We start from the raw sequence: 13,675 nt of genomic DNA on the forward strand, positions 1-13,675 counted from the left end.
TTTTCTTGATAATCACAGTTCACAAGCTTTACAGCATCCACAAAGTCAACTGCAAAGAAGCATGTTTAAAATAAATTTCACAAAAACAAATCCTGATCATGTCACCAAAATATAATTTAATAAATTAGCTTTTGGTATTCAGGTACACCAACTTCCACAAGATAAGCAATCCACAATAAGCAGAAGACTCAGGTAATGTTTGTTATGAATAATTCATACATGAACAGCAAAAAAAAAAAGGATTTTAAGCAGTACCACTCGGTATAAAATACAAAATAATGAACAGGGCACTGGGATCTTGCCACTGCCTGGATTAAAGTTTGTTGTATGAGTTATTTGGATGTTGAAGCTGGAAAGTAAAATATTTATATAAAATAATGAATGGAGCAAGAATAACAGTGATACTACACTATTAATTCAGAATGAAAGTTCATATGTATAAATTTACACAATCCTAGATTAGAGTTCAATCATTATTTCCATTATGCATTTCAAGACCCCAACTCATACGAGTCTATGCAAGTTTCTGCATCATTTCTCAACTTGAGAATATTCCACACTTCAGGGAAGTGATGACACAAAAAGAGGTTGAACTACTCATAAGCCTTATAGAATAACCACTGTGGCACATAATTGTCTAAAATAGAGAATTATCAGAAGGCTACAACCTGTACTATTCTGTACACAAGAACATCAGTAACTAAGTTAGAAATACTTACACAAACATCTTGAAAACGTAATTAAGTGAATTATTCTTCACTGATACACCACAGAATTAAATAAACAGTTTCTCAATTGTGGCAACTAAGGCTTTGAAAGTAAATGTATATATTTATGAGCTATAACTCAAGATTAGAAGTGTTAACATTTTCCTTACCTGAAAATGTATTTCCAACAGAATATAGTCACTGTACACAACAAAGATTTTGCATGCCATTAATCTTGAACCATCTATCACCAAAGACATGTGCTTTGACATGCAATAATCATGCAAGAATATCCTTCCACCAACAAGACAGTGGTACATTTTCCATGTGTAGTATTCTTTAAGCACTTCCACTCAAAATCAAATTCATTCTTATATGAGGCAAGAATTAATGCCAAAAAGTGTGACAGAAGGAAGGCAAAATTGAACCAACATTTGACAGGACATGACAGAAAAATATATGATCAATCAGGTGAGGTGTAGGGTGGTTAGGGCAATAATCAGATTGTAAGTTTGGTACATGTTCTTTTATACCATTTACTCATGATACATACAAGAATGGGGAGAAGGGTCCCTTCCTATCCTTTGAAGAAAATAATTTCCTTCATATGGCTTGTCAAAACTGCCTGGAAATTGAAATACGATAAAATAAAGGTGGCCTACACTACATTGGCATGGACACCTCTGCTATACTACTCACTATATTGTACTGCTCACTTGGGCTTTTTATGTATGGATTACACAACTGATGAGGAACCTTCCAAGTTTACAACTTCAGTGACTAGAAATTGGGAATGCCAAGTCTCCTGTGCTCCATTAGAAGACTGGGGGAATTCCCACTGTAGAGGTTCTAGAGCAGTGGTTCTTAACCTGGGTTCATTCAAACCCCAGGGGTTCGGTGAGTCAGTCTCAGGGGTTTGATGGAGGTCAAGACACACACACTGTGTGTGTGTCCATTCCGTTCACCCCACTCTTATGATTCGTAACGTCATGCTCCACTTGGCCATCACTGGCTGTGGCTGATCACGTCACGACTTGGCCTTAATATCTGTGCTGCAGGGAACTTCGTGCTCTTAGAAGTTGATTTGTGACTGTAATAATCATGCATCATTTGTAATTTGTTTCCTAATCTTTAAATTCCTTCATACTAACTATGTCGAGCAAAAACAGAAAGTGGTCGGACAAATACGTACAATATGGATTCATGTGTATAGCGGAACATGATGGGAGTCAGCATCCTCAATGCATGATTTGCAATGCCAAGTTGAGCAATTCTAGTCTAGCACTGGCAAAACTAAGAGAACACTCCCCAAAGTTGCATGGAGATGGGAAATACAAAAACACAAAGCTTGCTGAATTCAAGGGAAAGAGAGCCAGGTTTGACGAAAAGGCTACTTTGCCTGTTCTGGGCTTTGTACCCATCGACAAACCGATCCTCGCAGCATTGTTCGAAGTTGCGTACTTGATCATAAGGCAGGGCAAACCACACACCATTGGTGAAGCACTCATAAAACCAGCTGAGTTGAAGATGGTGAATATCATGTTGGGAAAAGCTGCTGAAAATAAGTTATCCCAAATTCCTCTTTCAAATGACACCATCAACAACAGAATAGATGACATGAGCAATGATATCTTGGCTCAAGTAGTTGCAGATCTGATTTCAAACCCAGCAAAATTCAGCCTTCAATTCGATGAGACCACTAGCATTTCCAATCTAAACCAGCTTGTTGTATTCGTGTGCTATGTGAAAAAGGACGAGATAAAAGAAGATTTTTTATTTTGTAAGCCTCTTACAACAACAACTATGGCAGCCGACGTGAAGAAACTTGTGGATGACTTCTTCAGAGACAATTATTTTTCGTGGGATATGGTTTCTGCAGTTTGTTTGGATGGAGCTCCAGTCATACTGGAACAAAACTCTGGTTTTGGTGCGCTGGTGAAAGCCGATGCCCCACACATCATTGTAATGCACTGTGTTCTGAACAGGCATGTGTTGGCAACAAAAGCCTTGCCTTCAAAACTGGCAGAAGTATTAAAAATTTCAGTGGAATGTGTGGACTTTGTGTGAAATAGTGCCCTGAAGCACCATATCTTCAAAGAGCTGTGTAATGAAATGTGCTCTGAATTCGAGGTACTTCTCTATCATTCTAACGTTTGGTGGTCATGTAGATTGCTTCGAAAAATCTGAGTTCATTCTCATTTTGGCATACATGGCCGATATCTTCAATGCTCTCAATCATCTCAATCAACAGATGCAGGGCGGTGGGTTAACATCATCGAAGCAGAAAAAAACCTGAAGGCTTTTAAAAAAAAGCTACCGTTATGGAAACGACAAACAGAGAATGATAACTTCGCAAGCTTTCCCCTGCTGGACGACTGTGTAAGTAAGATCGAAGATGTGTCTGAAATCGGAGACATTTCTGTACCCAGGGAACTGAAGCAAGCATGCACTTAGATGAGCTCACAAAGTCTCTCGATGGATACTTCCTCACCAGAGAGTCATATCCAGCATGGGTGAGACAACCGTTCATGTTTAGTGTTGTGACAGCATATATCAATGATGAATACATCAACGAAATCATTGAACGTCAGCAGAGCCAAGTTCAACATCAATATTTCAGAACAACAACACTCTCAACGTTTTGGTGTCACCAAATTGTAGCATACCCTCTTATTGCTAAAAAAGCCCTTGAGATACTCATACAGTTTGTATCTTTGTGAGCAATCCTTTTCGAGGATGGTAGACATAAAAACGAAGAAAAGGAACTGACTTTGTTGCAAAAATGATATGAGTGTCACTTGCCAAGGTGAAGCCGTGCATTTCTGACCTTGTCTCTGAAAGGCAACAGCAAAAGTCACATTGATTTGCAGTAAATATTCATTGAGTTATGTTTTTGTTTTTGTGTGAAATTCATGTTTTGTTGGTTTTGTTCTTTGAACACAGTGATATTGTGTACAACTGATGCATGGCTCATTTTGTGCACTAATAAAATATCTACTTACGTTTTGAATTTGAAAAAATCATATTTTATTTTTCCAATTAGGAAGGGTTCAGTGAATGCAAGTACAAAACTTCCGAGGTTCAGTACCTCCAACAAGGTTAAGAACCACTGTTCTAGAGAGATGTCTAAGACCTTGTTGGACTTAATCATTTTAAAGGTTCTCTTATGCAAAAGTGCAACGGGTAATTAACAAACATGTTTTGGAAAGCTGGCATATGCAAGCCAAGGAAGCGGGTAGTTACCCGTCATGAAAAGAATGATCTGAAACAGACAGTGATTATGTACAAGTATATTTCATCTCAACAGAGGGTACACTGGCCCTAAGACTTAACACTTTTCATTACCCAGACCCAATGCAGAAATTAAGTACAACTTCTAAGGCAACATGCCACTGGGTAGATTCTGAGATTTATTAGAGATTACCAGTACAAGCATATAAGAAAACAAAAGAGGTACTTACCCATTAAAAATGGGAAATGAACTGGATGATGGCAACTGAACAGAAGCAAAACCTAAATGGAGATGAAACTGTTGGATATTGAAGACAAAGTTGTTGGGCACTGCTGATGTTCCAAGGGTCAAGTGGCATGATACAGGCTATGAACATGATCCCTAAAAGAAAAGGAGTTCCACAGCAAGAATAAACAATTACAGGAAACACTCTAAGCTAAGTAATACCTGACTGCTCACTTGAACATAAGAGGCTGTCAAGATCAAAACAATAATATAGGGTTGAAATCAATGGAAGAGGTACTTGAGAAATGGTGTGATCATCCTCCAAAGCAACTGATTTCCTAGAAATGAATGAGTGTTTTGGGAATAAAATCAACTAATATCTTTAAAATAATGTATGGGAGGCATACAATACCTAAAGATCAGACCTGTAATAACTTCATGCATAAAAAGGAAAATAAAAAAAGGTGTTCAGAGCAAGTGACCAACGGTTTAAATGGATCCTGTGTAAGAGCATGAAGAATGACATTAAGGTCCCAACTAGGCAAAGGAGCTGGATGAAAAAAGAGAATGAAGTTGGAAGGGCCAGAACAAGCTGAGGAGAACAGGGTCGGAAAAAAAGAACTGTATCGAAAAATATAAAAGACAGTTGACAAAACCAGACAACCTGCAATGGTAGAAACCAACAATCCTTGGTCAAACAAGCAGGTAAAGAAAGTTGAAAGCTAGGCAAGAATAGAGCAAAAGCATGGTGATTGGGTAGGAGCAAAAAACTTGCCATTTGCACTGAGAGAATGGAATAGTGACATGAATGGGATTGAAGATGAGTTACTTGATCAGAGAAAACTGACAAGTGAGAAAGGGATTGAAAAGAATCCCACATATTAAAATGAATAAATGAAACTTACAGTTGAAAGAGACGTATGTAAGGCTGGAGCAAGAGAAACCATGATAAAGATAAAAGAAGAGGTACCTTTAATGTCAGTCAGTGGAGATAAAATACACAACAGATCCTGGCAAGAAGTGTCACAAAACAATGCTAAGGTTCATAAGAGAAGGCAAAGAGGAAGGTAAACACACAGAAAGAGATGAGATCAGTCCTGGCTGAGGGAAACAACAGCCAGAGCTTTAAACAAGTGATGGTCAAATCCCACTAGTCAATCAGAGTAGCCAAAGGGTGTGCAGTGATTCCTGTTAAATATACATCTTCTCCCTTGTTTATCAGTTTAAAATTACAGATGGCTAGCGCAGATATCCCATGTATAGCTTTGAGCAACATCTGAAATAAATATTTTCTGATAAATCATAGTTTCACTTATTAGTTTATTACTATTCATCATCTAAGAAATCAATATATTTTACTCAGTATGTTAAAAAAATATGAATTTGATGATAGTAATTAAAAGATACTTTATAAATTACAATACCTAAAATCAAATTGTTTGGCCATAGATTTTTATAATACATAGTTGAATAGGTACATTTAGTGGTTTATTTTGGCCCAGAATTACAAAATGGGATCTCTGTACTTTGTGCACCATGTAGAATCAAATCCCAGATATTAAATTTATAAAGCTGTAACTTATAGTCACAATTAGAAATGTACCATAAAAATACAATTATTAGAATCTAAAATGAAACAGTGAAACTGTATTTCCATCCTAAATATAAAAATGGCATACACAGAAAAATGTGTGAAAAATATAAGTCAAGTGAAGCAAAGCAAAAAAAAAAAACATTAGACAAAGGAAGAAAATTACTTTTCAAGTAGTAAAGATGATCTTTCTTGATTGAAAATTAAGAATATTCTAATTCCTCTTTCACAGTGAAATGTAGTATATTACCAACCTTGTAACAAACTGAAATTTTCAGTAATTTTCATGAGATCTGACACTTTGCTGATGCTTTTTCTTAATATTTAATCTTCAAAAAGATTATTTGTTCTTGTAGGAGGCAAATTTTGAAAGGAAATTCACCCAAACATATATACCTTTTGTATGACAGATAACTACTCATCTAATTTTAAAATATTATGGCAATAGCAATAGGCAACCATTATGAAGTATTAAATCTGTATAACTATAGATGTCAGTGGTCTGTCCATGTAACTGCTTCATAGGGTGTGGAGGAAACTTCACAAAATTTGGTATGGAGGTTTACTGGGTCAATAGGGAGATATAATTTTTGCATTTTTATGGGCATTTTTTTACTATTCCCTCACCTGCTGTGCATGGATTTTCATTAAAGTTGGTATCGATGTTGGGTTCATGGAAGGATGCATATACAAATTTTCAGTTTTGCATTTTATGGTTTTCATGAGTGATTTTTTCATTTTTTTTATACAAACAACTACTTCACTCCCTGTTGATAGACCTTCATCAAATTTGTCACGAAGGTTAGTTGAGTGTATGTAAACTTATGTTTTCATACTTTGTATTTTGCATTTTCTATGGGCATTTTCTACAATTAAATATAAAGGAAGCAACTTTACATGTCCTCAGATAGCCTTTTATTATTCATGAATTTATATAACTTCTGTCCAAAGGACAGGTACTTGAGGTAGTTCAAAAAAAATGAGATAAACCAATATTTTGCTCATAAAACTTTCTTATTCTTTCAAGGTTAAATGATGAAAAATTGTATGGTGCTTTTATTACTTGTTTGTTATCTTGATGGTGGTCATTAAGAAAAAAAATCTTTGTAATATGGAAAAAGCTCTGTATTATTATATTTTTAACAAATAGGTTTATCAGCTCCTAGCTTTGATGCCCTCTAACAACTTAAATAGATAATAAACTTAATTACAAAAATGGCACAATGAAACTGAGTTATTTCAGTAATTTATAAGTTAACATTCTTTTACAGCAGAAATATTAACAATAGGTGGGCAATTAGTATTTTAAACCTTATCTATATAAATACAGTGAGGGAATGTAAGAAGAGCCAAAAGTGGCAAAAATAATACTTTAGTATCATAAACTGATCTACAGGATTTTGAATTATTATTGAAAAAGTACAATTATCAGTATATTTGAAAAGTTTCTTACTAATGAAGTACAAGTTACTTTTCAGATTAGGGTTTCTATAACCTCTGCTGTTTTTTTATGATAATGTCAAGAGCTTCAACTTAAATTAAAAAGTACATCATAAAAATTTCAAATGTTTCGTCATCATTCTTTGTCATAATAAATGGAACATAAAAGATAATGTCTGTCAAGGCAATAAAGTGAGTTTGGAAAATGTTTTACATAAACTATTCTTACAATCAACTACAGCTTTAAAACTACCATCTCAAAAATCATATTTCTGTATATTCCAGTTTTTAATTTTAAATTGATTTCTTTTAATTACAAATAAAACTTTAGTAATTAAAAAGTATAATTAATAAGTATCCCTAATACTAAACAACTGAGGCAGAGAAACATAAACTAAATACTGCAACCCAAATCTGTCATAAAATAATGATTTAGATCTCAACTTACAGTAATATATGACCATCATAAAATGTTTATACTTCTACAGTCTAAGACATATGCACTTTTGGTAGTTTATATTATAATAAATTTTTACAACAGTGTAAATTATGAATTCTCTGTCACTGCTACCATCATTGTATCATTACTTGACATGCTGGCTCTCACATGACCCACTGGTGAGTTATGCTCTATGTTCTTTTTAAATGGCCACTTACTTGGCTGGAACACAATGACTACATATACACTCTTCCTAAAAAAAAGTAATTGTAAAATGACTAGTGAGACCCTGGAAAGTATCGGCAAAATAGGCTTGGGAGCCAACGTATTAAAAACACATAAATATTAAATTGTTGCTATTAAAAAATGCTCTACAAAATAATTAGCTAAATATGATCTTTTAAGCTTTAGCCATACTATCACAGGTTACACCCTCTAGCTTTTCTTTTCTTATCCAGTATTAATTATTATGATGCTCAATAGGATAAATAAATAAAAGAATCAGTTTAGCTAGAGAAACAACACTGCTAGCACTTTTATTAGTTTACTATTCATTTTAAAACTGCACAGATATAAAATAAAAATATTATAAAGGAAATACAGATATGTTATATGAAAATGTTCCAAAAGTATCAAAGTACCACAGGTGAGAATGAAGGTAGAACAATTTAATGCTCTTTAGAATACAATGTATTTGATGTAAGTGATTACATCACAAGGGAATAATATCAGAAATATGCTGTGAGAAAGTAAAAAAAGTAAATAATATTTCAAGATCTTTAATGAACAGATAATTACATTTTTTGTTTTACAGTTCATCTTAAAGACTAGAAAAGATCAAAAGTAAAACATTTTATAAAAGTGAAATAATACTTTTGAATTTCTAAATAATAATTCATTAACATAATGAGTGGAACACCTATGCAAAACGTTTACTGAATCAATAACAATTTAAAACTAACTCTGACTACTGGGAAGAGAAAAGCGAGAAACGAAAATTCTGAATTGAAGAATATTTAACAAATACTCACCATGAAAACTTAAAATAGAATGCTACTACCTAAGAACACTTTACTTACATAAAATTTCAGCAATTAAAACATCCCAATAAAAGAAAAACATTTGAATGTTTTAAAATACTTCTAATATGACATGTTGCAAGTATTATTGTTACAAGTAATCACTTTCACAAAATTCTGAATATGATATCTGAATTTACTGTTATAAAAGTAAGGATTTTAAAGTCAGAATGTTAAAAATAGATTCAAATTAGGAAATAAAAATTCCTTGGCCATATTACATTAACAAATTTTGCAAATGTTTCAAATATGGAGCATATATATAATGTAGAGGCACTACATATTAAAACTATCTCTAGTATTTCTAGTACCCGATATGTAAAAATGTGTATCAATGTGAGGATTGTAAATTTGGGTACCTTGTTATTGTTTTGGTATTTATATAACAAACCAGAAATATTAAAAAAATACTCTATAAAAAGAAAAAAAAAAGAGAATAAATAACTAGAACAAATGTTTTGGTACCCTCACATATTACAAAAGCACCACATGCTTACATTGAGCTATGGAATGGATATTCCAACATACGAGCTCAAATTTTCAGTTCTTGAAACAAAATACTTTTGGTATGCAATCTTGCTTTTCAATCAAAAGCAACTGCATAATAAGTTGAGATGATACTGGCTGGTTGCTCTGCCCTTTTGTAAAAAAAAATTCTAGAATAGGGATGGCTATGTCCAAACCTTAGATACAAAAATTCCAATGCCAAACAGATCACAATGTAACTTGTGTATTACTGATTTGAACTTGAAGAAAATTTACATGGCCCACAGTTATTGTACTGCCAGTTCTAAGAAGTAGTTTTCTGTTTACATCATATATGAAAATAACTTAGTTGTGTAGGAAGAATTTGTCCAAGAAGAATTAACATTAATATTAGAAGAACATTAAAAAAAAGAAGTCTTTTCTGAATAGAAATTTTATATTAAAACTGTGACTTACTTAAGTTATTTTGGCAATGTTTTCAGGAGCTTTTAGATTTTGAGAATTGAGTCTTTGGAAAGAAGTTTTCAGAGAAATTTTGAAAACCTGACTTTAAAATAGTACAAAAATTAGTTTTTTCATGAAAGCTTTTACAAATCGAAGGAAACAAATTTGTTAATATTTATTCTGAATAAATGTTCATAACTTTAATGTAGAGCTCTAATAAAATTAAAATATCATGAAGTAACATATAAACTTTAACATTAGTTATTGGCTATTGAGCTGTCAGAATCACTGACAGTGGGAATAATTTCCATAAGCATTTCATCATTTGATTGATTCTTCTAGATTCTCAGTGGTTTCACTGGACATAACTTCAATTGAGACTGCTTCATTTGAAGTGGAGATTCATTCTAGAATCTAGACAATAATTAAAATCCAAGGGGTGCCCAATAAACTTGTTAAAAATGTTCAAAAGTCATCCAATATGAGATCAATACTTAAATAAGGTTAATTCATTTAGGTTTGTCCCAAAGTTATTGATGAGAAAGATGTGAAAAAATGCATTTATAACAAAACCTGAAACATTTACATGTTGGCCCTAAAACAACTCTCACCTGAGCTTTTAGCAAATATATCTGGTCAGTTTCTGCAAAAACAGATCCCCTCCCACATAAAAAGTATGTTTGGGTAACAAATGAAATTTTAATTCATATTCAACAACAATAAAAAATAAACTTCAAAATAACAGAAACTTTCCAAAATTATTTCTAATTAGGGTAGAAAGAACCTTCTATGGATATTTATTCAGTTATGAGACATGTGTATAAATACTATGCAAATATTCAGATAAAAATAAGGTGAATAAAAATTCTTGTGACACAGTACTGTAACTTCTCAATCCTTTTCATTTAGGTAGAAAGCAAAATTTCATAATAAAAAAAACAAAACAAAATATGATAAACACAACTTTGATGTTATTACAGCTATATGAAAGGTAAAAATAAATTGACTAGACACACATACATGTGAAAATACTCTACATATCGTCACTTCATCCTTTGGATCTTGCATGGAACTTACCAGTGTGAAAAAAAAATGTGTGTATTTAATTCAGATATTTCACAGATTTTTATATATAATATGAAAGAAGATTCTTACAACTTAAGAGCTACAAGATGCTAATGTTTCAAATCACCAAAGTGCTATAATTTCATGAAGAGAAAAAAAACAAAAAACTGAGAGAATCTGTTGTACATACTCACAATTTGTTTCTGAGGATTAATCACTTTAGTCACCAATTTAATGCACTGGTAACAACAAATTTTGAACAGATATATTTCAGTGGTTTTATATTAAAAACAGATAATTTATTTACTTGCTTCAAGTATAGTTGTTATATACAAATATCAAGGAAAAATTGTACCATTAAAAATGAGCAATTTCTTATCTGTTTTACAATTTCAGATAAGAAATCCTGAAAACTACACTAACCACCAAAATTACTTTATGTTTTGCAAAGAGTTATAAACCAGATAAATCTACAAAATATTTTTAAAAATAAAAACCAGAAATAATGTTTATCTGCACTGCTAAAAAAAACAACAAACACCATTCCCTATGATGCAAAACAAAAGTTTTATCTATATTCCTGAGAGTATTAAGTATTTATAATAAAATGGTTTTATTACTTCTATTTGGTTTAAAAGGTATATACTTCTTAACTAACTTAAAACTACAAGCCTGAGTCTGGTAGAGTATTAGCAGTTTGAAATATAGTGTTATTAGTACCACTTGTGACACTTGTAAAAATAACCAAATTATAAATTTAATTTAGCATTTGTTAATTTAAAATAAATTTTCATACCTTGATATTTAATGCAGATAAATAAGAGAAATAATTACTGGATTTTGTTTACATTAAACATAAAACACTTAGAAGTGATACTTGAAAATAATGCATTAGTCCAATTACATTATACATTCTTAAATGAAGTAATATTTCATTTGTCAGAGATATGTCTGATATTTGGTAATATTTTAAAGATATTAATTAAAAGTAAAAATAAATAAAATAATTTACTTTTGTTTAAATTGCAAATGAATAAATATTTTAACAATTAATAAAAAATAACTTTTAGAAGTCAACTGAAATATTTAATTTTCACCCAAATTCCTTTTATATACCTCCACTTCAGAGACAACACTGCTTTTACTTTCTGTTAAGAATGATAAATTTTGCTTGTAATGGCTAGATTTGAAATTAAACAGAAACATATTAAAAATAGCAAAAAAGTAAAAATAAGTTCTAAACACCATGTTTAAACATATTGTGTTTAAGAATGAAATGTTTAAAAGCACTGGTACAAATACAGTTGCTAAACGTGATATGAAAACTGTTAGTTAATGTAGTGATAAAGAGCACATAATGATATAACAGCTCGTGGAACATTCCTTGATAACATCAGTATTTGAAAAACATTCCAAAAAGAAGTGTTATACATAATGTAAAATATGCTTTAATATTTAAAAAAAAAGTAAAGTCTGTAAATACTACTATTTTAATTGCTTTAGAACTTTATATCAATATAGTTTAACAAGTCCATGCACATTTTAGTACCACTAACAAATACTAAAGATATCACAGTAAGTTTCTCTATCATTGGCCTTCACTTTTCTACCATAAATTGCTCCCTTTCTACTTGAAGATTAAGTTTTTCTCTTTGTAACTTCTCTAGCATAGTCTTAACCAAATGGTGTTCCTCTTGAAAGATCTCTCTAGATTGGAAGAAATAAAAATATTATTACTTCTAAAGAGGACATAAATCATCCAACTAAATGAGATCCATAACTAGTTTACCAATTATCTGAATTATAATTTTTTTATGATGAATTTAACTGTTGAGACCTATACTTTATTTTGATTGACACTGAATATTCATTAAAAAGATATTTAAAAGTTTCTTTAGCACTTCTGCTTTGCTTAATGGTTTTTATTATCACATTCAAATAGATATGCCCAATGTAGTATTTTGCTGTATATAAACTTTTATCACTTGGCCAATTAATTGTTTCCATTATGCTTAACACTGTTAATTTTTTCTATTTGTGCTATAATGCAAACAAACAAAAGCAAACTTTATGATTAGTGCAAATTTGACATTTTTTTAAATTTCCCACAAAGCTACATGAGAGCTATCTGCACTAGCTATCTCTAATTTAGCAGTGTAAGACCAGAGGAAAGGCAGCTAGTCATCAGCATCCACCATCAGTTCTTGGTTTACTTGGGAAAGTGGATGTCCTATTTGTGTATTATGTTAATATATAGATTTCTTGAACTTTCAATAAATGCTTCCTATTCAACACACAAGATATTTTGGTAATCATTAAGCCGGAGCAAGACACTTTGTTATATTAATCTGTCTTCAGTACAAAATCTTTCACTGGATGTTGTATGTTTAAGTAGTTCATGAATTGTTTTACCATCTGTACATCATGTGTGATAATTTACAAGCTGTATTTTTTGATATTTCTTTCTTGGTTGAAATTGAGTTCAAATACAATTGGACGTAAGGTTATTTCTTTTATACTTAAGTTATATTTTTCCCTACAGTTCTTGGTACGTCAAGAATTATTTTTTCTATATTATTTCCATACAATTCCTTTCTTTTTTTTTAAGTATTCAACAACTTTTTGTAAATGCAAGGTAATTTATATTTGTAAAGGATTACATCAATCATTTTGGACAATTCAACAATTTGTGAGTTCATATTTTACACAATATTACCAAGGAACAACAGATTTAATAAAGTGGATAAAAAAATGTCCACACTAAGTAAATTGAGAATTTTAATATCACAACTAAACAGAGTACATGTCACTCACATATGTGTGGAAATAAAACTATGGTCTTATGCAGATGCTATTCATTAAAGTTCTCAAATCTATTATGTCTACTTTGTTTAAAGTTTCACTGAAACATATTGGTATGCAGCTACTATAAATTTCCATCTACTCAATATAACCATGGGTTATTCA

The 13,675-nt window shown here is 31.6% G+C and overlaps 1 protein-coding gene across 8 annotated transcripts in view; it reads right to left on the bottom strand.

The window, feature by feature from the left end:
* Positions 1–8,397: 8,397 nt before the first annotated feature.
* LOC143239909 (uncharacterized) overlaps positions 8,398–13,675 on the bottom strand; it is a 76,932-nt gene continuing 71,654 nt past the window's right edge. For all 8 annotated transcript variants that reach the window (XM_076481542.1, XM_076481544.1, XM_076481538.1 and 5 more), the window contains one exon: positions 8,398–12,415. In XM_076481542.1, the coding sequence (XP_076337657.1) occupies positions 12,307–12,415 (109 nt within the window). In that variant the 3' untranslated portion in view covers positions 8,398–12,306. The remainder of the gene's footprint in view (positions 12,416–13,675) is intronic.

This window comes from Tachypleus tridentatus, chromosome 13 (assembly GCF_004210375.1).
Source record: "Tachypleus tridentatus isolate NWPU-2018 chromosome 13, ASM421037v1, whole genome shotgun sequence".
Taxonomy (NCBI): Eukaryota; Metazoa; Arthropoda; class Merostomata; order Xiphosura; family Limulidae; genus Tachypleus; species Tachypleus tridentatus.